Source organism: Panthera uncia, chromosome B1, assembly GCF_023721935.1.
Source record: "Panthera uncia isolate 11264 chromosome B1, Puncia_PCG_1.0, whole genome shotgun sequence".
NCBI lineage: Eukaryota > Metazoa > Chordata > Mammalia > Carnivora > Felidae > Panthera > Panthera uncia.
In genome coordinates this window covers 150,668,061-150,695,559 of record NC_064811.1, presented here as the reverse complement: position 1 = coordinate 150,695,559, position 27,499 = coordinate 150,668,061, and the positions used below count along the sequence as shown (strand labels likewise).

The 27,499-nt window shown below is 38.7% G+C and overlaps 1 protein-coding gene across 1 annotated transcript in view; it reads left to right on the top strand.

Moving 5' to 3' along the window:
• Positions 1-27,499, top strand: part of MSRA (methionine sulfoxide reductase A) — a 450,198-nt gene that overhangs the window by 320,039 nt on the left and 102,660 nt on the right. The window contains exon 5 of the mRNA XM_049631400.1: positions 21,684-21,790. Coding sequence (XP_049487357.1) covers positions 21,684-21,790 — 107 coding nt within the window. The remainder of the gene's footprint in view (positions 1-21,683; positions 21,791-27,499) is intronic.

Below are 27,499 nucleotides of genomic sequence, written 5' to 3'. Positions count from 1 at the left end.
AAAGAAAGAAAGAAAGAAAGAAAGAAAGAAAGAAAGAAAGAAAGAAACCATAATGGTAATCACTAAAATTAGTGGATACAAAAGAAAATATGAATACCAAAGATGTGTAATACTCTTTTATAGACATTGGTTTTCACTGTCCTAAAGCTTTCACTTCATTCATGTGTTGCCTTATTTAGCTGCCTTGAAAAAGGAGGCTTTAAAAGTGATGATATCAAAAGATGTTGCTCACTAATATATAGCAGTGGGTCTCAGGTGGGGGCAGTTTTGCCCCCTAGGGGATATTTGGCAGTGTATAGAGATATTTTTGGTTGTCACAACTGAGCGGATGCTGCTGGAATCAATGGATAAAATCTAGGAATGTTGTTACACGTGCTACAATGCACAAGACAGCCCCTCACAGCAAGGAATTACCCAGCCCACAATGTCAATAGTACCAAGGTTAAGAAACCCTGGCAAAGAATCCTTCTATTTTTAGTTTAGTTGCCTAGCAGTGTCCTTAAAAACACCTCAATTTCATTTATAGTATGTATTTTTATTTCTTAGCATTTGCTTCCCTCTTTTTTAAAATGGCTCAAGTACTTATGCCTCCTTCAAATGGTCTAGATTACAGTTTTCCTTTCTGGTAGTTCATCATCTCCTGGTACGCAAACGAGTGGCTGAAGGTTTATGCTTGACCCAAATCACATGGAAGTCCAAATTTCAATGTAATGTCCTGGGGTGGCTTGACTAAAAAGTCAGGAATTGGACATATTTATATTCTAAGTCCAACGGATTGTTTAAAGGAAATTTTACCTTACTTGCCTTCACTTTACTTTTCAAAAGCATCTTCCTTTAGTGACTATTGACATGGAGAATAACTGATAAATGTATTGGCTTTTATAAAGTTTAAGGGGATAAGTCAAAACTATAAGTCTAGCATAAGAATTATGAAATTGAGTATGTTTCCTAGGAGGGAGTTGCAGACTTGTTAGCTTTCTGCATTATATTCACTTTGTTCTGAAGGTGGAAAATCTGAAAAATGATACCCTTAGGCTTTGTACATGGGAAGAGGAGTGAAATATTAGGCTTGTAGTTCTAGAAGTCATAATAAGATTATGTAGTGAAATGATCCACTGTTACAAAGAACTACCAATTCGCTTATTGGATAGATACAGCCAAAAACAACCCAGAAGCATTTATCAAGCAACTCTGAATTGGGGCTCTACAGAAGATCCAAGTATTAATCTTGGCTTTATCATCATGCTTGATGAGGTATTGGGTTTAGATCAGAGTGGAGACAGTGGAAAGGGAAAGATTAACGAAAGGTTTTACAGAAAACAAAGGTAAAGTTAAGTGACTGCCTGGCTTAAGGTATAAAGGATGTTTAAATGAAACATGGATTACTACAAGATTGAAAGCTTGGGTTGCTAGGAGAAAGATCATGTTGATAGAGATGAGCAAGGTGGGGGACAATGAAAGATAAAGAGGTCAAGTTGAGAACTGAGACACAAGGGAACCTAAGTATGTAAGTATTTAACAGGAATGTGGTTCTGCATGACTGAAACCTGGAAGAGAATTTGGATCACAAATTTAGATTTGTAAGTTCTTATCACAGAAAAGGGAAATTCCATTGGAGGGCACATGGAAAGGAAGGAGATGGCAGAAGACTGAACCTATGAACAATTGTTGTCAGGACGATGGTGAGGGGAATGGAAAAGCAAATAGATAGGGACTATTCAAGTAACAGTGAAAGTCTTAGGTGAAGTGTAGTGTTACAAGGCCAAGGGGAAAAGCACTTAGGGAAGGGAGGTACTGTTAACACTGTCGGATGGAGCAGGGATCAAGAAAAATGAAGACAAAAGGGTAAAAAATGGAGGAGGAAATTAATTTTTTGATTAATGATAGAAATTTTAAAATATTTGCCACCATCTAGATGCCATTTATATACATTTTTAATTTGAATTATTTTCCTGAAATAAATTTACAGAACCCATTTGTTAACAGAATATAAACGTAAAACAAAAAATTTTAAAAAAATGCACCCAGACATAAAAGAATTTTCCGGCCTAGCTACTTGTGCTCCCATGCCCATTATTTTAGCTTTAAATAATATTTTTTTTAATTAGAGCTAGAAAATATTTGGCCCAAAGATTTCTGCTTGGGATTTGAAAAGACTAAAATAATTAGACAAAATACATGAAATAATGGTTCTCAAGACATTGGACATCAGAGAAACAAGTAAACGCTGCACTTGCCCCATCTGATTTCCTAGAGAAAAATTTCTAGGCTGCAAAGCAAGGAGGAGGAACCCAACCCAGGCCTAGCCTCACAGTCTTGAGGGGTTGGGGAGATGGAAATGGAAGTCTAGAGATGCTGAGAAAGGCAGAATTTATAGAGCGGAAGAAGGGTGGAGAGAAATGTTGAGAGAGAGAGAGAGAGAGATCTCTGGAGATCTGCAAAGTGTTTAAATGATTGTCTGAGTACTGACCAGCATATCATGTGATTAAACAACTCCAGGCCAGCAAAAGAACCACCTTGAAGAATTCAATGGAAAAATTACCAGAGCTCACACAGGGTTGGGAATACTGCCTATTCTCACCAGCCAGAGTAGAGAATATCAAAATACAGCAGGCATCAATCAGAGTACTTAGAAAGGTTTACCTCATTAGTAGGAAAATTAACCTAGATTAAAATCTTCTCTGGTCCAACATAACAGTGCTTGGAAGTAAAAACCAAAAGGATACGTTAAATTGTAAAACATTTTTTTAACTTTAATTCCAGTGTAGTTAACTTACAGTGTTATATTAGTTTAAAATGTGCAATATAGTGATTCACCAGTTCCATACATTACTCAGTGCTCATCATGATAAGTGTATCTTAATCCCCTTCACCTCTTTCACCCATTCCCCCACCCACCCCCCTCTGGTAACCATCTGTTTGCTCTCTATAGTTAAGAGTCTGTGTCTTAGTTTCTCTCTCTCTCTCTCTCTTTCCTTTCCTCATTTGTTTTGTTTTTTAAATTCTACACATGAGTGAAATCATACGGTATTTGTCTTTCTCTGACTGGCTTATTTCACTTAGCATTATACTCTAGCTTGATTCATGTTGTTGCAGGTGGCAATATTTCATTCTTTTGTGTGGCTAAATAACATTCCTCTGTGTATATATACCACATATTCTTTATCCATTTATCTACTGATGGACACTGGTGTTATTTTTATAATTTGGCTATTGTAAATAATGCTGCAATAAACATGGAGGTGCATACCCCTTCAAATTAGTGTTTTTTGTATTCTTTGAGTAAATACCCAGTAGTGCAATTACTGGATCGTAGGGTACTTCAGTTTTTAAGTTTTTGAGGAACCTATATACCGTCTTTCACAGTGGCTGCACCAGTTGGCATTCCCACAATGAACAAGGGTCCCTCTTCCTCCACATCCTTACCAACCCTTGTTCTTTCTTGAGTTTCTTATTTTAGTCATTGTGACAGGTGTCAGGTGCTATCTCATTGTGATTTTGCATTTCCGTGATGATGGATGATATTAGGCATCTTTTCATACGTCTCTTAGCCATCTGATGTCTTTGGAGAAACGTCTGTTCATGTCTTCTGCCCATTTTTTAATTGGAATATTTTTTCAGTGTTGAGTTTCATAAGTTCTTTATATATTTTGGATACTAACCCCTCATTAGATATGTCATTTAATCTTTCATTCAGTAGGTTGTCTTTTATTTTTGTTGGTTGTTTCCTTTTGCTGTACAGAAGCTTTTTATTTTGATGTAGTCTCACTGCTTTATTTTTGCTTCTGTTTCCTTTGCCTCAGGAGACAAATCTAGAAAGATGTTGTTACGGCCACTGTCAGATTATTGCTTATGCTCTCTTCTAGGATTTTTATTGTTTCAGGCCCCACATTTAGGTCCTTAATCCATTTTGAGTTTATTTTTGTGTGTGATGTAAGAAGGTAGTCCAGTTTCTCTTTTTTGCACATAGCTGTCCAGTTTTTCCAATACCATTTTTTGAAAGACTGTCTTTTTTGCATTGGACATTCTTTCTTGCTTTGTTGAAGATGCAATGACCATATAATTGTAGGTGTATTTCTGGGTTTTCTGTTCTATTCTGTTGATCTGTGTGTCTGATTTGATGTTGTATCATATGTTTTAATTACTACCACTTTGTAATATAACTTGAAATCTAGAATTGTGATACCTCCAGTTTTGTTTTTCTTTTTGAAGATTGCTTTGGCTATTTGAGGTCGTTTGTAGTTCCATACAAATTTTAGGATAATTTCTTCTAGTTCTTTGAAAAATGTTGTTGGTACTTTGACAAAGATTATATTAAATCTGTAGATTGCCTTGATAACTATAGACATTTTAACAATATTTGTTCAACATTCCATTTCTTTGTGTTGTCTTAAATTTCTTTAATCAGTGTTTTATAGTTTTCAGAGTACAAGTCTTGCACCTTTTTGGCTAAGTTTATTCCTAGATATGTTATTGTTTTTGGTGCAGTTGTAAATGCACATATTAGTGACCTAATATGTTATCTATTCTGGAGAATGTTCCATGCAGACTTGAAAAGAATGTGTATTCTGCTGTTTTAGGATTGAATGTTCTGAATATATCTGTTAAATCCATCTGGTCCAATGTATCCTTCAAAGCCACTGTTACCTTCTTAATTTTTCTTCCTGCTGCTTCATTATTAGTGTATAGAAATGCCATGGATTTCTGTACATTGATTTTGTATCCTGTAACTTTACTGAATTCGTTTATCAGTTCCAATAGTTTTTTAGTGGAATCTTTAAGGTTTCCTATATACTATCATGTCATCTGCAAATACTGAGAGTTTTACTTCTTCCTCATCACTTTTATTTCTATATATGTCTAATTGCTGTGGCTAGGACTTCCAGCACTAGGTTGAATAAAAGTGAGTGGAAATCCTTGTCTTGTTCCTGACCTTAATGGAAAAGCTCTCAATTTTTCACCATTGAGTAGGATGTTGGCTATGGGCTTTTCATATAAGGTCTTTATTACACTGAGATATGTTCCCCCAGACCTACTTTGCAGAGAGTTTTTATTATGAACGGATGTTGTACTTTGTCAAACGTTTTTTTCTGCATCTACTTAAATGATCATATGGTTTTTATTTTCCTCTTATTGATGTGCTCTATCACATTGATTGTGTTATGAATTTTGAGCCACCTTTGTATCCTGGGAATAAATTCCACTTGATTGTGGTGTATTATTTTTTTAATGTATTGCTGCATTCAGTTTGCTAATATTTTGTTGAGGATTTTCACATCTATATTCATGAGAGATAGTAGCCTGTAGTTAGCTTTTTTTTGTGGTGTATTTATCTGGTTTTGATATCAGAGTGATACTGGTCTCATAGAATGAATTTGGAAGTTTTTCTTCCTCTTGTATATTTTGGAATAGCTTGAGAAGAATAGGTATTAACCCTTCTTTAAATATTTGGCAGAATTTGCCTGTGAATCCATCTGGTCCTGGACTTTTGTTTTTGGGGAGTTCTTTGATTACTGATTCAATTTCATCACTGGTAATTGGTATGTTCAAATTTATATCTCTTCCTGCTTTAGATTTAATAGGTTATATGTTTCTGGGAATTTATCCATTTCTTCTAAGTTGTCCAATTTGTTGGCATATAGGTTTTCATAATATTGTATCACAATAGTTTGTATTTCTGTGGCATTGGTTGTTATTTCTCCTGTTCATTAGCAATTTTGCTTATTTAGGTCCTCTCTCTCTCTTTTTTTAAATGAGTCTTGCTAAAGGTTTATCAGTTTGGTGATCTTTTCAAAGAACCAGCTCTTGGTTTCATTCATCTGTTCTATTATTTTTTAGTTTCTATATCATTTATTTCTGCTCTTATATTTATTATTTTCTTCCTTCTGCTCATTTTGGGGTTTTTTTATTGTTCTTTTTCTAACTCCTTCAGTGAAAGGTTAGGTTGTTTATTTGAAGTTTTTCTTGCTCCTTGAGATAAGCCTGTATTGCTATAAACTTCCCTCTGAGAACCACTTTTGCTGAATCGCAAAGATTTTGGACCACTGTATTTTCATTTTCATTTCTCTCCATGTAATTTTTGATTTTTTGATTTCTTGGTTGACCCATTCCTTGTTTAGTAGCATGTTGTTTAACCTCCATGTATTTGTGGTCTTTCCGGATTTTTTCTTGTGGTTAACTTCTAGTTTCATAGCATTGTGATCATAAAAGATGCATGTTATGACTTCAATCTTTTTGAATTTGTTGAGACTTATTTTGTGACCTAATATGTTATCTATTCTGGAGAATGTTGCATGCAGACTTGAAAAGAATGTGTATTCTGCTGTTTTTGGATTGAATGTTCTGAATATATCTGTTAAATCCATCTGGTCCAATGTATCCTTCAAAGCCACTGTTACCTTCTTGATTTTCTATTTGCATGATCTGTCCATTGATATAAGTGGGGTATTAAAGTCTACTATTACTGTAATACTATTGATTATTTCCTTTACGTTTGTTATTAGCTGCTTTATGCATTTGGGTGCTTTCATGTTGCATGCATAAATATTTATAATTGTTATATTTTCTTGTTAGATTTTCCCCTTTATTACTATATATGGTCCTTCTTTGTTTCTTGTTACACTCTATTTTAAAGTGGATTTTGTCTGATATAGGTATTGCTACCCTGGATTTCTTTTCACATCCATTTGCATAATAATCCCTCACCTTCAATCTGCCATGTGTCTTTAGATCTGAAATAAGTCTCTTGTAGGCAGCATATAGATGAGTCTTGTTTTTTTTTATCCGTCCCATCACCCTATATCCTTTGGTTGGAGAATTTAGTCCATTTACATTCAAAATAATTATTGAAAGATATATATTTATCGCCATTTTGTTATTTGTTTTGTGGTTGTTTTTGTAGTTCTCTGATCCTTTCTTCTCTCGCTCTCTTCTCACACCCTTTGCTGGCTTTCTTTAGTGATATACTCCAATTCCTTTCTCTTTACTTTGTTCATATCTATTGTTGGCTTTTGATTTGTGGTTGCCATTATGTTTTGATATAACATTTTCTGCATATATCAGTCTATATTAAGCTGATGGTCACTTAAATATGAATACATTGTTTACTCCTCTCCTCACCCCCCTACATTTTAGGTATATGGTGTCATGCTTTACATCCTTTTATTTTGTGTGTCCCTTGACTGATTTTTACAGATACACCTATTTTACTGCTTTTGTGCTTCCTACTTTTCTTACTCTTACAGTCTTTACTTTCCTCTCAAAGAGTCCCCACCTGACATTTTTGTAGGGCTACTTTAGTGGTCAGAACTCCTTTAGCTTGTGTTTGTGTGGGAAACTCTTTATCTCTCCTTCTTCTGAATTATAGCCTTGCTGGTTAGAGTATTCTTGGCTGTAGATTATGCCTTTTCAGCAGTAAGAATATATCATTCATGGGGCGCCTGGGTGGCGCAGTCGGTTAAGCGTCCGACTTCAGCCAGGTCACGATCTCGCGGTCCGTGAGTTCGAGCCCCGCGTCAGGCTCTGGGCTGATGGCTTGGAGCCTGGAGCCTGTTTCCGATTCTGTGTCTCCCTCTCTCTCTGCCCCTCCCCCGTTCATGCTCTGTCTCTCTCTGTCCCAAAAATAAATAAAAAAAACGTTGAAAAAAAATTAAAAAAAAAAAATATATCATTCCACTCTCTTTTGGCCTTCAAAGTTTAAAATGAAAAATCCGCATATAGCTTTATGGAGTTTCCCTTGTAGGTAATTATTTTCTTTTCTCTTGCTGCTTAAAAAATTATCTCTTTATCACTACTTTTTGCCATTTTAATTACTATGTGTCTTGGTGTGGACCTCCTTGGGCTGATTTTTTTGGGAGACCTTTGTGCCTCCTGGATCTGGATATCTTTTTCAGCTGTCAGATATGGAAATTTGTCAGCTATTATTTCTTCAAAGAAGTTTTCTGTCCCCCTTTCTCTCTCTTCTTCTTCCAGGATCCCTGTAGTATGAATGCTATTATGCTTGATGGAGGTGCTGAGTCCCTTAAGTCTATTATTTTCCATAATTTTTTCTCTCACCTGCTCAGCTTGATTACTTTCCATTACTGTGTCCTCTAGGTCAGTGATTAATTCTTCTGCTTCTTCCAGACTGCTAGTTATTCCATATAATGTATTTTTAATTTCATTTTTTGTGTTCTTCATTTCTTTTTTTTTTAAATCTCTGTATTAAGGGTCTCATTGATGTCCTCCATTCTTTTCTCAAGTCCAGTGAGTATCTTTATGATAATTAGTTTAAATTCTCTATCAGGCATATTATTTATATCTGTTTCACTTAGGTCTCTTGCTGTGATTTTGCCCTGTTCTTTCATTTGGAAAATATTCCTCTGTCTCTTCATTTTTTCCAACTCTCTGTGTCTGTTGCTGTGTGTTAGGTAAGTCAGCTGTGTCTCCTGCTCTTGAAAGTAATAGCCTTATGAAGAAGAGATCATGTTGTGCCTTGTACGGCAGTGTCTCTTGTTCCCCAGAATCTGGCACTTCAGGGGTTTCTCCTGTGTGTGTTGCATGAACCCTGCCATTGTGTCTTGGCTGCTTTTTCCTTTGGTCCAGTTGTCTTCGGTGGTACTCTTTGCCTGTTGTGGGCAGTGTTTGATCCCTATGGTGTTAGTGGACCAATCTGGGGCTGCCATGGGCTTGAGTTGATTCAAAAGACATTTGCAGTAGCACCAAACTGCAAGGCACTTTCCCTGTATTGTCCTCTGAGAAGTTTTCATTGGTGGGCAGGGCCTGCAATCACACAAAATGTCTCCAACAGCTGACTGGTGTATGTGGTTATCTTCTCCTCACTCCAGGGATGGACCCACTTTGGAGTGGTGCTGGCCCCTTTCAGGGCCACTTCCAGGCCTGTAGCCTCAGCTCGAATGGGCTCTAGCCAAGAGCATGTTGGAAGGGGGTGAGTTGAGCAGTGCCCGTGGGGTTTGTGTGCCAGTGAGAGTGGGTGTGCCACTGCTGCCACCAGTGGGACCAGGCAACCAAGGTGGTCATGCAGTTGGAACAATGTGTGCAAAGCATGCATGGGCAGGATACATAATTTTAACAAGTGCAATGGTCTTCTGGGGGAGGACACCCACAATACTGGCACTAAGGCAAGCATGACTGGAAAGGGTGGATCTGTGGGGTTGGGGGTTTGGGGTCAGAGCTTGGTATAAGCAAGTTAGGTAATGAATGTCAGCTCCATGTCAGTTCCCACAGGTGGCTGGTGGTTGTATGTTTACACTGGAGGTAGGGAAGGGAAATGGTACCTGCCAGCTCCTTTGTTCCTAGAGAAGTCCCTCAATGAACATTGCCCTTCTGGGACATACTCTGAGATTGGTACATAATTCTCTCTCTCATATGCCCAAGGCATTTTTCAATCTGCTGCTTCTACTCTGTATCTTTGTGAGCTATTTGTTGTGCTGTCCCTCTAAGAGCAGAGAATCAGCTTCCTTTCACCCTCCCACAGCTCTCCCAGAGCCTAGCCCACTGATTTTTTAAATTTCAAGCTTTAAGTCCTATTGGTTGTAAGAACTCACAAAATTCAAAATTGGCCTCTCTAGTTTTCAAAGGCAAATGTTATGGAGCTATACCTTCCCTCCCTTCCCAGTATAAGGGTCTGTTTCTCTCCCTCTCTACACACACGACTGCCCACCCCCACCCCCTGCCCTGCCTATGGCCTGGTCCCTTTAGCTCCCTACCCTGTCTCTGCCCTTCCTACCCTCTTCAATGTGGCGGCTTCTCTACATTTAGTTGTGGAGTTTGTTCTGCTAGTCTTTGGGTGGTTTTCTGGGTTGTTTTCACCGATGTGAGTGTTCTCTAGTTATATCTGTGGGATGAGATGAGCTTAGGGTCCTCCTACTCAGCCATCTTCCCCCAAGTTCAAGGATATATTACTTCTGCCAAGTAACAACCTCATTTTATAACAAAGAATATGAATATATATGTAGAATTACAAAATATCCAGCACCCAGCAAGGTAAAATTCACACTTTCTGGAATCCATTAAAAATAACTAGACATTCAAACAAGCAGAAAAATACTGTATACAGTGAGAAAAATTAATCAATGGAAAATGACCCAATCTTGACACAGATAATGGAACTAGCAATAAGAATTAAGGTACTTAAAACTGTATTCAGTATGTTTAAAAATCTAAAGGAAGTATTGAACACGTTAAATAGAAGGATGGAATATATTTAAAAACGGCCTAACCCAATTTCAAGAGATGAAAATTGTAAGGTCTGAGATGAAAATAATTTGAACGTCAAAAAAAATTTCCAAATTTGATAAAACAACAAATCTATAAGAAATTAAATGAACATCAAACACACACACACACACACACACACACACACACACACACACAAAATGAAGAAAAGGACATCATGACACATGATAATCAAATCATTAAAATCCCTGATAAAGAGAAAATCTTATAAGTAGCCACAAAACAAAGATAAATTTCATGCAAGGCAGCATAGATACAGAAGACAGCAGATTTCTCATTGGGAACAATGCCAGCTATGAGGCAGTGGAGCAATATCTTTTAAGTACTGAAAGGAAAAAAGGAACTGTCATCTTAGAATTCTTTGCCTGGTGAAAATATCTTTCAAGTGTGTTTCACATGTATAGAAGCTGAATGAATTCATCACTAGCAGACCTGAGCTAGAAGGAAATATGAATGGAAGTCCTTTAAGCAGAAAGGAAGTGATACCAGCTGGAAATATATATCTACACAAAGGAATAAAGAGTACTAGCAATGTTAACTACATTTGAACTAAACACAAAGACTTTTAAAGATGGAAGTCTCTTTGGGGCGCCTGGGTGGCGCAGTCGGTTAAGCGTCCGACTTCAGCCAGGTCACGATCTCGCGGTCTGTGAGTTCGAGCCCCGCGTCAGGCTCTGGGCTGATGGCTCGGAGCCTGGAGCCTGTTTCCGATTCTGTGTCTCCCTCTCTCTCTGCCCCTTCCCCGTTCATGCTCTGTCTCTCTCTGTCCCAAAAATAAATAAAAAACGTTGAAAAAAAAATTAAAAAAAAAAAAAGATGGAAGTCTCTTTAAAATATCACCCACTGTTTAGAGTCAAAATAATAAGTGTATTTTGAGGGTGGTAAGCTATGTAGGAGTTCAATGCTTTGCAAACACAGCACAAAGTCTGGAAGGGGAGACTGTAAAGTGGAGAAAGGATAATCTTTTCCATAATGGTGCTGGAACAATTGTATATCCTTCTGCAAAAAAGCAACAACAAAAGAACACAACAGCAATAACAGCAAGGAAACCAAAACAACTCTGACCTGTACCTCATGCCACATACAAAACACAAAATGAATCATAGCTCTAAATTTAAAGCCTAAAATGATAGCACTTCTGAAGGGAAATATAGGAGAAGATCTTTGTGACTTGGGTTAAGTAAAGATTTTTAGGTATAACACCTAAAGCATGACCCATAGAAGAAAACATTGATAATTTAGATTTCATCAAAATTAACTTATGCTCTTGGAAAATCACTAAGAGAATGAAAGACAAATCCAGACTTGGAGAAAGCAGTTTCCAGTTATATATCTGAGAAGACCCTTGTAACCAGAATATATAAAAAAACTCTAAAAATTCAACTATATGAAAACAAACAACACAATTTAAAAATGTGTGAAATATTTGAACACTTTATCAGAGAAGATGTACAAATGGCAAATTATCACATGAAAAAGACTCAACATCATTAGGCATTAAGAAATTCAAATTAAAACCACAATGAGATACTACTACACATATATCAGAATGACTAAGATTAAAAGGGCTTAGTGTACCAAGCGTTCGTGTTACTATGACAACTGGAGTTCTCATACCTTGCTGGAAGCTAATGTAAAATATTACAACCACTTTGAAAAAAGTTTGGCAGTCTTAAATGAAACAAAAGTGTACCGGCCATTCCACTCCCAGGTATTTATCCGGAAAAAATGAAAGTATATGTACATAAAAAGACTTGTGCATGAGTATTTATACTAGCTTTATTTTAAAAACCCAAGGCTGGAAAGAACCAAAATGTCCATCAATAGATCAATGAATAAACAAATTGTGGGATATCTGATTAATGGAACACTGCTCGGCTATTAAAAGAAGAAATTGTTGAACTTGTAATAACATGGCTGAGTTACCAACCATGTACCAACTATGTACCAACATAGTACATGCTGTTATTCCAGTTGTATAAAATTCTAGAAAATGCAAATGAATCTATAACCATAGAATGTAGATCAGAGTTTGCCTAAGGCTTTGGGGTGGGAACTGGGAGTGGTGGGAAGGAAAGATTTAAAAGGGGGTGTGAAGGGGTGCCTGAGTGGCTCAGTTGGGTAAGCATCCAACTCTTTATTTTGGCTCAGGTCATTACCTTGCATGGTTTGAGAGTTTGAGCCATGCATCTGGCTCTATGCTGACAGTGCACAGTCTGCTTGGGATTCTCTGTCTCCTTCTCTCTCTGTCCCTCCCCTGCTTGCTCATTCTCTCTCTCTCTCTCTCTCTCTCTCTCTCTCTCTCTCTCAAAAATAAGTGAATAAACATTTAAAAAATAAAAAAGGGCTGTGAAGAATATTTTGGAGGTATTCATGATCTTGATTGTGGTTATGGTTTCATGGTGTATATACATGTCAAAACTGATCAAATTGTACACTTTAAGTGTATACCATTTATTGTATGTCAATTTTACCTCAATAAAACTGGTTTTAAAAGGATCTAACCCAAATCCTTGATTGTACAGATGATGAACTGAGGCCAGAGTCGTTAAGAGGTATGGATTCTAAACGGATCTCTGTTCATTCTTAATGAGTACATCTTGCTTCTCTTCATGCTTATTTGTTTGATGATACATTCAAGAAATTTTCTGAGAACTGAGATCAGGTTCATTGGTCTGTACGTTAGTCCTAGCAAGATTCCTGGATTGAGGTAGATTCTTAACAACTCTTCACTGACTTAGGAATTTAATTCTTAAGTAGTATGTTGAAAATATCTCCTTCTTGAATTTCTGCATTAGAAGTCTTGAGGGGATGGAGGGGTTATGTTTACTAAGCTCCTATATAAGATAGCTAACAACCCTGTGAGGTATGTATCATCATCCTCATTTTTCCAAATGAGGAAGCTGAAGAGTGGATGGGTTTAATGACTTGGCTGACATTACACCGTTAGTAAACCACAGAGCTGGGATTAGAATTCAGAACTGTCACATGACAAAACCTGATTTCCGGGCTTTATGAAGCAGACTATAGGTCAGGATCCATTTTATTTTCTTAGCAACAGAATATGGATTCATATCCTAGAATATGGATTCATCCTAATGGAAGTCACCCTATCTATGCAACCAATGACAGTCCTCTAATGAGATTGCTCCTTTGAAGTTTCCTACCACGGTTAGTAATTGTAGGCCCTTATAAATGTGTCCTTCTCCACCTTGATGTTCACTATCAGCTGGTGAGTCCTGGAATTTCTTGAAGTAATCACCTTGCAATAAGTCATAGTGTGAACTTCCCTTTAAAATTCTCATGTTCAAGCATATTTCTCCTCTCTCCAGCTAAAAGGTAGGTATAAAACAGGCCTGGTACCCAAAAGTTAACTGAAGTTTAGAAGGCCCGCTGAGCATATGAGAACTTCCATCTTTTTTTCCTCATTATAGATTATTTCTCTGTTTTCTAGTGCTTTCTGTGGCTCTGCTGAGAGAAATCTTAGCACATATCAGGATGGTTTGTCCCTTTCAAATCTTATTGGAAGAAGGTGGTTGGAAAAATCTCAAATAGTTGGTAGCTGCCAGGAGGTCAGTCCTCTTCAAGAATGCCCCAAAGCCCACTCCTCATTACTTAGTTTAGAGAGCGTTATGGGAGAATGTTCAGCACAAGATGTTGTTTCTCAGCCAGCTATTTTCATTTCACCCACTGAGGCAAGACCATTGCTTGCTTTCCTGGGACATGAAAACAGCCAAATAGTGTCAGTAATTTATCTTCTTAGTTTTTCCAAAGCCAGCACAATGAACTTTGCAACACTTAGTGAATCTGTATGAAAGAGAGTTTTGGATTTTGGAAGATTATGCTTACCCAGGGTTCTACAGAACCCTGAGACTTCCCTGAGACTGATCTTTCCATACATATCTGGGCCCTGATGTGTCCTGTCAAGATATCTATGCGGCCTCATGCTCAACCAACCAGCTTCCTTTCCTTCCAACCCCCTTGTCAGAACCCAGCCCTGTCTCTTCGCTGTCCTCATCACATACCAAGCTTGTTCTTACTTCTGGACCTTAAGTGGTGATGCTTCTCCCCTGATGCACCACTGACAGGGCACTTTGTTCCATTGTCTTTAATTGTTTTGCTGTAACTTCTTTTTTTTTTTTAATTTTTTTTAACGTTTGTTTATTTTTGAGACAGAGAGAGACAGAGCATGAATGGGGGAGGGGCAGAGAGAGAGGGAGACACAGAATCGGAAGCAGGCTCCAGGCTCCGAGCCATCAGCCCAGAGCCCGACGCGGGGCTCGAACTCACGGACCGCGAGATCGTGACCTGAGCTGAAGTCGGATGCCCAACTGACTGAGCCACCCAGGTGCCCCTGCTGTAACTTCTTGTACAGCAATTTTGGTATTCGTTGGATCTAGCTTTAAATCCTAGGACAGCCATTTACCAGCTCTGTGACATCAGGCAGGTCACTAAATGTCTCTGATTCATAGCTTCCTTTGTGTCACAGAAAGTTAAGAATACCAACTAAACAGGGCTAATGTGAAGATTAAGGACAGCTGTCTGCAGTATGAGGAGGAATGTTGGCAAAAACTCAGTTTGATGAAGTGTAGGGTCAAGCTTATAACCGTTCCTTTCATGCTTTCCCTCTCTCCCTTTTCCAGGCTATTTCTTGGGATCGAGACTCATAATTTAATTCTTCTGTGACCTCGATAGTGCTGAGTACACAGTTGGTACTATGTGAATACTTGATACTGGAGAGAATGTATTTGTTTGCAGAAGAAGGAAAGGCAAGTAGGGATTCTCTGTCTCTCAGTGACATTTTTCTGTCCTTTCTCACAATGCAGTTTAGGTTACTTTTGCCCTCTTGATAACAGCATTATAAAGGCTGTTTAGATCAGGTTGTAACAGTCAAATATTGTGATTCACTGAGTTGGACCACTGCTTTCCAGTAGCTCCTAACTGCTGGTTTTCTCATGTGGGCTTCAAGCTCGATGGTAAAGTGTTCATCCTTCTTGAGAAGATGCGCCCTAGGACTCTGATAAAAATGCTTAACATGCCGCTGATGCTTTTGCAAATTGTATTGGTTCCTTCCAAGTCTTTGAAGGCACCATGCTGTTCCATAATCCTTACTTTTGTCCTTCCACTTTCTGGAGAATGCCTTTCACCCCTTGTGCCCATCTACTGCTCTTTCAAGACAAAGTCACTTTCTCTATACAGCCTTTCAGGACTTAGGCCTTTCCCATATTGATCAGGTGAACTTAGCCTCTCCCTTCTCTGAATCCCTGTATTTTTCTAACTTACATAGATTTTTTCCCATAGCACCTTGTTATGGACTGAATATTTTTGTTACCCCCAAATCCATATGTTGAAACCTAATCCCCAATGTAATCTCCAATGTGAGGGTAGAGCCCTCATGAACGGGATTAATGTCCTTTTAAGAAGAGGCTAGAGAACTGGTCCTCTCTCTCTCTCTTTCTCTCTTTACCATGTAAAGATAATGCAAGAAGACAGCTGTCTGCAATCAGAAAGAAGGCTGTCCCCAGGCACTGAATCAGCCAGTACCTTGATCTAGGACTTCCAGCCTCCCAAACTGTAATAAATAATGTTGTGTTGTTGCTAAGCCACCCAGTGTGTGATATTGTGTTTTAGCAGCCTGAATTAAGACACACCTGTATACTTGATTGTGCTTACTGGTTTCCATGTGTTTCCCTTTACTGTCCTGGGAGTATGACCTACTTGAAAAATAAGCCTTGGGGTACCGGGGTGTCTCAGTTAAGTGTCTGACTTCAGCTCAGGTCATGATCTCATGGTCCGTGAGTTCAAGCCCTGCATTGGGCTCTGTGCTGTCAGCTTGGAGCCTGGAGCCTGCTTTGGATTCTGTGTTTCCCGCTCTCTCTGCCCCTCCTCCACTTGCTCTCTTTCTCTCTCTCTGTCTCTCTCTCTCTCTCAAAAATAAATAAACATTAAAAAAATATTTAAAAAAAAGAATGTGTCTTATTTCTGAATCTCAGTACCTAGTACCTTGCCTGAGACAGGACAAAATGGATGGATGGGTGGAAGGCAGGAAAGCACACAATTAGAAAGAAGGGCCTTTTAGCTATTTTTCCAGTGATTTTAACTATTTCTGTCAAACACTCTGCAGATCTTTCCCCTTTTGCAGTACCCCAGTGGCCGTGAGCTCAGGAGATACAAGATAATGCTGAAAGCCTGATTTTTCCAAACCTAAGTTCAGAACTCAAGAGTGAGACGTTGCTTTGGAAAGCTCTTCATGGGTAGGGGCAGGTATAGGAGAATTCACTCAAAGAGTTTTTCCCTTTCTTGGGTTTGTTTTCCACTGAAATTAGCAGAGTTAAAATTTTCATTAGGAAGATACTTCTGCTAAAAAATGTAATAAAGAGTTAAAAGCTAGCACATTTCTCCCCACATAAAAATGGATTTTGATTCTCTCTTTGGATTTTTCTGTGTGACTTTTACTGCATGGGTATCTGAGGGAAGAGTATTATTTAATGCTTTTCAGGGGATGAAAAGGGTTGCGCCTAGAGTATCTTGTGTGACATCATTTATTATTTTTATTTCAAACTAGTAATTCTGAAACATTCCAAGATTCTTAGAAGTTGTAAAAATGAAAGTGCTTATCACCTACATATTTTTTTATACTCAACAAAGTGTTTTACAGGTTTCATCTCATTTACTCCTCACAAAAAACCTATAGTTTAGGTCCTGATAATCCTTATTTTACACATGAGGTTTGGAGCTCAGAATGATTAGGTAATTTACATAAAGCATGTCAGTGGCAGAGTCAGACTTAAAAAACAAGGTCTTGTTGCTCTGAGTCCTAGGCTTCTTATGAGAGATTTAGTGAACAGGTTTTTCTCACATGTGAATTACTGTTTTGTGTTCCTAACATAAACCAATGGAGGTTGAAAGAAATGATGAAAAATTTAATGATGCTAAACACCTGTAAATGCAATGTATTAAAAATAACGAGAACAGAAAATCCATAGTTCTACAGGTTTTTCTAGTTGTTGAGCATCAAATCATATTTCCCAGTGAGCTATCTGTTTCCAAATTTTAAGCTCCTATCCTTCTAATAAGCCTCTTCATCAGTGAACTGAAAGGTACATGCATTGGATTTAGCCAAACACACACACAAGGATGTCGATACGTATGCATGGTTTTAAGATATTAATATCTCCTCCTCAGGATGAATTTTGATGGAAAAAAATTTCAGTCAAATTAACACTGTTGTTCATGAGTATACCAGAGCATTAATGCCTTATCCAGTATCACTCAAAATTCAAGAGTGTCTGCATAAAAGCTTTGATATTTTCTCTCTATCCCCTACTGTATCACTTTAGCACTTTCTTGCCTTCCTTCCTGGCCAGGCAGGGGTTTAGCCAGAGTGACTGGGAGGAGAGCATGCATTGATTCTGATGTGGGGAGCTGTCAGTTTTGTTAGAACATCCAAGAAGAGTGGGGATCAGAAGGTCAGGGCTGTAAATTCAATCTTTAAGACTTGAAGATGGCAGCTGTAACAGTGTGAATAATTCCCATCTTTCCAATGGATGAATAGTCAGTTTGTGTTAGTGCAAAGGGGAAAGGTGCGAGGAGTCTGGAGCAGAGCTGTGGATAATACCCACTATGTTACTCCTCTTTATAGCTGTCTGGGGTGAGTTGGGGACAGCCCAAATCTGCACAAAGAAAACAAGGACAACACTGACAGGAGCCCTATTGGTAATTAGCAGGTGATCAACTTAGAATTTAATTCAAGGGATCGTGGCTTCAGGGAAGGACTTATAAACCCCTATCCTGGATTGTAGTAGTAGTATAACCCATAATTACATAAAGAATGCATGGATTGTTTTTTTACAAAAATGCATTGCCTTACATACTTGCCTAGAAATGACAGTCATGTGCATCTTTTCTGCTCAACCACACAATTTTATGGAATCTTCCAGATGTCTCTACCCCGTAGGTTGTCATGTGACTACAAGAGAAGCTCTAAATGTGGATGTAAATCTAAATGTTTCATTGTGCACTCTTCTATCAGACTACCTGTGAAAATATGATCAGTGGAAGAGACCGCTGTTATACAGTTTCCTTGGAATAATTCTTAACTATTCCCATCTTGTTTGCTAAAAAGCCAGTTTTTATTCATAAGCAACAATTCCTCATAATCCTAGGATAATTCAAGGATCTTCATCCAAATGCAGAGATATTTGTTGTCCTCAATGTACAAGGCATATGGAATCTTAGCAAAATTTGTTGAAAAATATACATAAATCACACCTGCATGTTCTCTTTTACTCACATACTAGTTTATCTTCCAAAAGAAAGGAAACTTGAATCGATTTAACCAACTCCACATGAAGACCCTACTGTTGTGCATCTTGTGCTGACTGGAGGTGGGTCAGATTTTACTAAAAATCAGCCATCCAGCAATCTTTTTCTTCATGGAGAATATTTCAGAGGGGACAATAATGCTCCATCACGGCATTGTGCACAAAAGGATGTGAAGTAGTCATGCAAGAAAAGCCTTACTTATAAGTGAAGGAGGGAACATTGCAGAAGACAAAAAAAAAAAATATTGCCACTGTGCCATTCTGGAATGTCTATTTATCCAGTGTCTTAAATTATACTAGAATGTGGAACCCTGGGGTTTGCTTTTATTCATTGCTGTATCCTCAGCATCTGGAAAAGTACTTGGCACATATTAGGTGCTTAATAAATAATACTGTAACAGTATTTATATAGCATATCCTATAAAAATATTTACACTGTAATAACACTTATATATTGTATACTATAATAACCATACCATGATACTTATGTGAATATATAACTTATACAGAAATAGGTATTCTAATGTGGTATTACACAGTGCTTATTGGAGGCATGGGCTGGTTTATTGTATATTATTAAATTAATATTTTGGTGTCATTGGTATTGGCTCTTTAAGCCACTAATTAGTTCCTGGTCCCCACGTGGCCTTTGTGTATCAAGGTGAGGATGGGACTCTGAAGGTGGGAGAATGGAATTTCTAGGAAGTCAGCCAAGCTGGCGTGTGAACAAATAGGTGCCAGAAATACCTTCCACCCCATGCAAAAGTACACACGTTACACACCATAGATAGCCATAGGCTTGACCCTAAATCCTGCTAGTTTGTTATTATTTAGACCTCTATTTTTAGCTTGTAGTTTTGATCATGAATTCTAGCTTGTCAATTCATTTACCACCATAGTGAACCTTTGGTGTCTTCAGCTACTGCCCTTCCCTCTACTAGTCAAACGTATTAGCTCATTGGCAGCTTTTTCCTAGAGTTCTTAAGAAACATGATTTTATTTACGTTTGAATTAAAATTTTATTTACAAAGGAAAAAGCACTTTGATTAATTGATTTGGACTACAGTATTGATTGCTGGGCCTTGGGTCACAAGATATAAACTCATACATTCTTCATGCAACAAATATTGATGGAAGTGTATCCATCAGTCTGATGCTATACCAGGTACTATGTCTGTAAAGCTCTGCCCTCTGGAAGGCTCACAGACGAGGAAGAGGGACAACCACATAATAACAATGTAGCATGATAAAACCTCTAAGAGAGAGACCTGCCCAAAGGAGTCAGTGATTGGCACAGCTGTAAGGAACACTCAGGGAAGCTTCTGTCGAGTGAAGATGCTTCAACTAAGTCTTGAAGGTTGGATAGGAGTTCAGTGCAAAAGTGTGTGCATCCCGGGAGAATTGGGGGCAGGTGGAGGAAGCATTGTACACTACAAACCTCAGAAACGGCAGAGTCAGGTTTTCCTCAACACATTATTGGAATTAAAAATGTTGCTGATGTGTTACACAAAACCTTGAAAATATCTGAGCAAACTCTAAACTCTTGCTACTCAAAATGCCGTCTGCTGGTCAGCACCACCCATGAGCAGATTAGAAATACAGAATCTCACTCAGGCTCACCATAGACCTACCAGACCAGAATCTGCATTTTAACAGTATCCCCAGGTAATTCACATATACGTTAACATCTGTAAGTACAAAGCCAAAGCCGTTCTTTTTGGAAGATTGAATCTTCTGTCAGAGGAGTTTTGGGCACTTTTAAAACTGAAACTGATAATTGAATAATGCAGTAAACATGTGTGAAGTTCATTTTGACAACAGCATGGAAATCTATAGGAGATCTATAGTAACCCTGTGGCTGTTTAACTTTGGGGACTAAATTTTTCAGTTAGAAATTGATCACTATCTACACTTTAGCTGCTGCGAAGGGATGGAAAATGGGCTAGGCTCACCTCTTTTCCTTTAAGGAAAAGGCTCACGTTTTCCTTTGATTGGATGGATGACCTTAGGCGAACTCTTCAAACTCACTGAGCCTCAGTTATTTCATCATTTATAGGCATCTCCTTATTTGCCAAGTGAGGGACCATGGTACCTGCCACACAGGTGTCTCAGTAGGATCCAAAGAAATAATGTGTGGCACAATGCTTTGCAAGTGATGAATGGAATAGGTTATGATTTAAATATCTGCATAGAAAAATACATATTTGTAAAGCATTTACTATGATCTAAGACCTACAATAAACTTACTTAAGTTCAAATATATTTGTTGTAATTAAAATAAGCAAAGAAAAACAGATATATTTCATGCTTGTTTAAGGAGAGTAGTGTCAAGAGGAAATTAAAACAAGCACTGAGTAATATATGCACCCCTGTGTTATTGCAGTGTTATAATAACCAAGATATAGAAGCAATGTTAAGTGTTAATTGATGGATAAATGGATAAATGTTATATATAAATATATATGTGTATATATATATATATATATACACACACTATATACACACACACACGCAGACACACACACACACACACACACACACACACACACACATATATATAATGGAATATTACTCAGCCATCTAAAAGAATGAGATCTTGCTATCTGTGACAACAGAATTGGGCCTAGAGGATCTTATGCTAAGTGAAATAAGTAAAACAGAGGACAAATACCATATGATTCACATATTTGTGGAGTCTAAAAACCAAAACAAAGGAACAAACAAAACACAGAAACAGATCCGTAAATACAGAGAACAAACTGATGGTTCCCAGAGGGGAGGTGTTGTTGGAGATGGGTGAAAAGTGGTGAAGAGGTGCAAGCTGCCAGTTATGGAATGGATAAGTCAAGGGCATGAAAGGTACAGCATAGGGAATATAGTCAAAGGTGTTGTAATAGTGTTGTATGATGACAGATGGTAGGTACACTTGCGGTGAGTGTAGCATAAGGTTAAGACTTTGTCAAATCACTAAGTTCTATACATGAAACTAATATAACGTTGTGTGTCAACCATACTTCATTAAAAAAAAAACAAGCACTTAGTACATGAATCATAGAAAACTTGTGACACTGGCCTTGTTGCTCAGTCTCCTCCAGTAATCCTTTCTGATCTCCACTTTCCCAGGCATGCGCCAAGGCAATGACCATGGTTCTCAATACCGCTCAGCCATCTATCCAACCTCTACCAAGCACCTGGAGGTGGCCCTGAGATCTAAAGAAGACTACCAGAAGGTAGGGTCTCCTCTTGCTCCCAGATGCCCCCTGTTGGCCCCCACCAAGTCAGACCCCACCTGTAGAGGGACAGTCTGGTTGTTTTCACCTGGCACTGTTCTATTTACATAGTTTTTGGAAATATCTGTCATCTTCTGCTCTATAAATATGCTACATCATATTTTAGGAGTAGGCCCTTGTGCATTTCTCATAAAATCAACTCATCCAGATGAATATGTATCTTCTTTTCTCTCTATCTCTCTCTGCCTCTATCTCTTGCTGGATCTCATTCTTCTGTCTATAATTATTTGTTCAGGATGCTGTAACAAAGTACCACAGACTACCACAGACTAGGTGTCTTAAGCAACAGAAATGCATTGTCTCATGGTTCTGGAGGCTGGAAGTCCAAAATCAAGGTGCTGGCTCTGCTGAGTCAGTTCCTGCTGAGGCTTGCCACAGAGGGCTCTGCCCCAGGCCCCTTTCCTTGGCTTATAGATGGCTGTCTTCTCCCTGTGTCTTTTTTACATTGTCTTTCCTCTATCATATCTGTTTCTGTGTCCAAATTTCCCCTTGTTTTGACAATTCTAGCCATAGTGAATTATAGTCCAACCTAATGCCCACATTTTAACTTGATTACCTCTGTAAAGACAGTATCTCCAAATAAGCTTACATTCTGAGATACTGGGGGGGGGGTGGAATTTCAACTTATCTTTTTTGGGGAACATGGTTAAACCCAGAATACTCATTCTTTCTTGCTAGTAACAGGAGATTAAATTATAATAAAAACACTTCTCAGAAATATAGATACTACATCATGAAATAATTATTTTTACTATTGTATAATACTTAAAAAAATCCAATAGAGCTTTGGTTTCTTTTAAAAGTAACTTGAGTTGCTTTAATTCTTAGAACTTTGTGATATTGTTTACATTTTAATTATTGTTATATTTTCTGATTTAGATTTATGCTTAACAATGAGGCCATTAGCTACTGTAATGCTGGTCTATTTTAGTATTAATATGAAAAGTCTGATATGTAACAGTTCCCAGCAATCTGTGGGATCTCCATCTAACCCCCATGGTGGCAAGGTGGCAGTGAGGAGGAGAGAGAGACAAGAGTGTATCTACTGATAAAAAAGTAGCAGGACATGAAGTTCATGGTCAGTTCAACTCTGGAAAGCAGAGAAGGCTAAGGGAGGTGCTGGTAGGGCCTTATGTATTTTCAGCACACCTCCTCCCTCCAGGGCTATGATGTCTGCTTGGGGATAATAGTCAGCAGCCTCTGGGATGGCTCTCAGTGGTCTCTGCCCTTGTGTAAACCCCTATCCTTGAGTGTGGGCTAAATTTAATGACTCACTCCCAATGAATGACAGAAGTGGTGTGATGTTACTTCTGAGATGAGTTTATTAAAAGATCCGGGCTTCCATCTTGGAGGCCCTCTCTCATTGTCTCTTGGATCACTTGCCCTAAGGGAAATCAGCTGCCATGTTGTGAGGCAGCCCTGTGTAAAGGTCCCTGTGGCAAGGGGCAAAGGCTTCCAAGAACAACATGAGTAAGCTTAGAAGTTCCTCAGCCCCAGTCAAGCTTACTGGTGGGACGGCATCTCCAGTTGACAGTTGGACTGCAACCTCATGAAAGGTCTTAAGCCAGAGGCACCTAGCTAAGCAGTGCTACAGAAACCACAAGATAATAAGCTTTTGTTGTTTTAAGTTGCTAAGTTTTGGAATAATTCATGTATACTTATATTGCCATTCTCAAAAGCTTTTCACTGCAAATTATCCTTTCTTATGTCTCTTTTCATCATGACTTTTCTGATAATCGTGGGCTTACCTGGGCATATGTGGTAGTGGTTAAGCATGTAGCCTCTAGCACCAAATAGTCTCAATTCATATGTCAGCTGTGGAACTTTTTATCAAGTCACTTAGAAAACTGTGTATCTTACTTAACTCAAACAAATCTATAAGGATGAGAGACCTCATTATTATCCTCATATTTCAGATGCCCAGAGTCATAATGTTAAGTCATAGAGTAACTAGAGTTACAGAAAAACAAACCAAATGCAGGGAGATGAGTCAGACAGCTGATGCAGGGCTCTAGGACAGAAACAATAGGAGCCTTCTCTAGGGTGCTGCCAGTCAGAGTGGAATAAGGGATATTTAGGAAGTAAAATAATAGATCTTGGAACTTGATTAGAAGTGGAGAAAAAGTGAGTGGGAGGAGTCCAGGGTAATTTATAGGTTTCTGGCTTGTGATATTGTATATGAAGGTATAGAGGTGCAGAGGTGGATTTGTTGTGAAGGTAAGTTAAGTCTGAACATGTGGAGTTTAAGGTACCTGTGATCTGGGCATCCAGGTGGTTTTTAGGAGATGTGGGCTGTTCCTTCCTTGCAGGGAGGGTTGTTGTGACTCTTAACTGGGTTAATGCTTATATGGCACATGGCTTCACACATAATAAGTGCTCAACAAATGGTAGCCCTTATTATTATTGGGAGTTATCAACTTGGTTAGTGAAACCCTAGTTGCTGGTACAGTCACTTCGGGGAAGTGATAAGAGATGAGAGGAGAAAGCTCAGGACTGGTGGAATACCAACATTTGAGAGGTTGGGTAGGGAAATGCCTATGGCAGGCAAATGACATGATATTCTGGTGTTCACAGTGAGGATTTTAAGTTCCAAAGGTCAGTGCCTTCCAGGTGATGATGAAGAAGTTAACATGATTTTTTGGTTTCTGCCCCAACATAGTTTCTTACCCTTAGCTGTGAGTGGAGCCCATGTTGATTTAGATAACTGATACACATAGGAAATAAAATTTAGATATTAAATATTAATAAACTTTAATAATTTATCCATTATTTTTGTAGATTTGGGGAATATTAATGTTATATTCTAGATAGTTTTTCTAACCACATGCTTTTTGGGTGTTTTGTACCTAAGCATATGGGATACACATACATGTACACATTTTTGCTTGGTTTTTAAAAGTAGGGTCTTTTTTTTTTTTATAAAGATTGGGGTCTTCTGTCCTCCCAGTATCCAAATATACATTTCTGTTAATGTAACCACATATAATTGCTTTATTATCAACTCAGAGAACAAATACTCTCATGTTTCTTTTATTTTACCACATAAATAAAAGTGGCCCTGCATCCCCCCGATAGATGAGTGGCAAGTCCAGTACTTGTCTCCTGGCTAACTGGCTAAAACCCAGAGAGTCTTGACTCTAGACCAGCACCTCCAGTACAACTTTCTGCCATGATGGCCAGTGGTCTCTTCTGTACTCTCCAGTACAATAGCCACTAGCCACATGTGGCTATTGAACATTGAAGTGTGGTTAATGCAACTGAAAGCTGAGTGTTTTGTTTTGTTTTGTTTTGTTTTGTTTTGTTTTAATTTAATTTAATTAATTTAATTGTATATTTAAATAGCCACATGTGGCTAGTGGCTACCTGATTAGACAGCATAGCAGTCTATGAGGGGTGTGTGTATCTATGTTGAAGGGAGCATGGGGCATGCCAGTTTGGCTCCCTGGCTGAAGACTCAAGATTCCAAGCCTTCTGCTCTTGTGTTGGCTTATTGCAAGAGCATGGGACTGCCATGGAGCACAGTCCTCATGGCCATCAGAGATGCTGCACCAGGAACTGCTCCCTCCCTTTCTTTTTGGAGATACACAGCATGAGGGTCAGGTAGTTTTCCTTTCAGTCACCACAAGAAAGAGCTGAATACTGAAAGCCACAACCCTGGGGACCTTGGCTGAGCTCAGTCAAGTGCAGAGGTGTCTTTCCATTCTTGATACAGTCCTTGCCCAGGAGTCCTGGGTCAGGATTTATCCTTCTGTCCCACCTTGAGCACCAGGGACTACTGTCTCCTTTCCCCCTTTTCAGATCTATACCATGAGGGGTCAAGTCATTTTCCATTTTGGGAACCAAGAATGAAGGCCCTCATTGTGTCACCTTCCTTGGTGAACAGTAGGGCTAATTGCATATACCTGCACTCGGTGACCACTATAATTTTTATCTTAGTCCAGATCCCACGGAAAACAGAGCCTGTGGCAAAGGCTTGTGTGTGAGGACTTACTTGGGAGTGCAGTGCCGTGGAGGAGGAGTAAGGGGCAGGGGGCCTGGAAAAGAAAAAGAGGGAGAATCAATATAACTCGGTCTGTACTATCAGTGATGGGTTGTTTGGTCCCTGTGAAATGACCAGTCCTTCTGGGAGAAGAAGGGAAGCATATGTCTGTTGGATGCCATTCCCCACGGGTTCACTCTGTGCTTCTGGGTCGCACGTGGGTGGACTTAGGAGACTATGTCCCTACAGCAGGAAGGCAGGACGCACATGGCATGAGTGTGAGACAAATCGCTGGAGGGCTCACCTGCATAAAACTAATCAGAGTCCATCCAGAGCTGAGCACTGCAGTGGGAACTGGAGGAGAGACAGGTGAGGCTGAAAGGATCTGAGCTGGCGCATGAGAGGTGGCTGATGCGACCGTCTACAGAGGGTCCTTTAGCCACTCCACTTCATCCGGGCCAGGCAGCTGACCAACTACAAAGCCTTGAGGATGATCTACCATGATTTTGTGCTTTCTGGCACCTCTGTTAGAGCAGAGAAAGAAAAAGACAATTTTATTTTTCAACAGACATCCTGTTACAAGCAGATAGTTATATACTATACCATTACATGTGTAGTGTATATATTTACATATCGTATATGTATGTAGCTATATAATGACGATGCTGCTGCTGCTGATAAACAGCAACACCAGAACCAACTGAGTGCTTACTCCATGCTCATTACTATTTTAAACACTTTATATAAATGAAGCCATTTGTATATCTCTGACTCTATTTATCTATATACATACATAGATATAATGGATATGTTTAGATATAGGTATGCATGTATCTCTTAGTACCGTTATGTAGAAATGTATATATTCATGTGTTTCTTGTTCCTAGTTTTGAAAGTTGTATAAATTTCTAACTGTCCATTCAATTGGTATAAATGATAATATACACACCAAAAAAAATCACTAATTTGCAGTGTCTGTGAGAGGTGATATAATTAGCTTTTGCACCATAAAGAACTTGATCTGTGCTTTTGAATTTACCTTTAAAAGTAAATGTGGTTGCTAATAGATCCCATAAAGCAGGAAGAGAGTCTCAGATATCACCAGTTGCCTTAACAGGTGAGTAAAGGAGAGGAGAAAGCTAAAGAGTTGACTCCTGGAACCTGGAATTGGCTTTCCTGGGTTTTCTACTTAAGGTAACCTTGCACAAATTCCTGAAACAACAAGGTGTTTAATCTAGGGAGAGTCATTTCTTAACAGTACTAGACTGAGGTCTAGGATTTGTAATCTCTTCACAAAAATATAGGTTTATTTCTGAGATTGGAAGATTCTGCACATGACTCATTCCATGCATTTTATGTACACTCATTTCCCCTTTAAGAGTTGGCATTTCCAGCCCTGTCATTACATTCTGGGAATTCATCTTATTTGAGTCCTGGTGGGACCCCTATGCACTAACTATAACATTGACTTAGGTTACTAATTTAATAGTCTTCACTAGTTTGCCCCCAGTGACCCCCTAGTAACCAGCTTCTTCAGCAACTTCTTTATACTTGGAGTTTAGAGTGACAGTATTGCTTACCACGGAGCAGCCATTTGAACATAAAATTAGCTGATTTTATCACAGGGACCAATTGTTGAGCTAATTAGATGTGCAGTACTGCTGATGAGC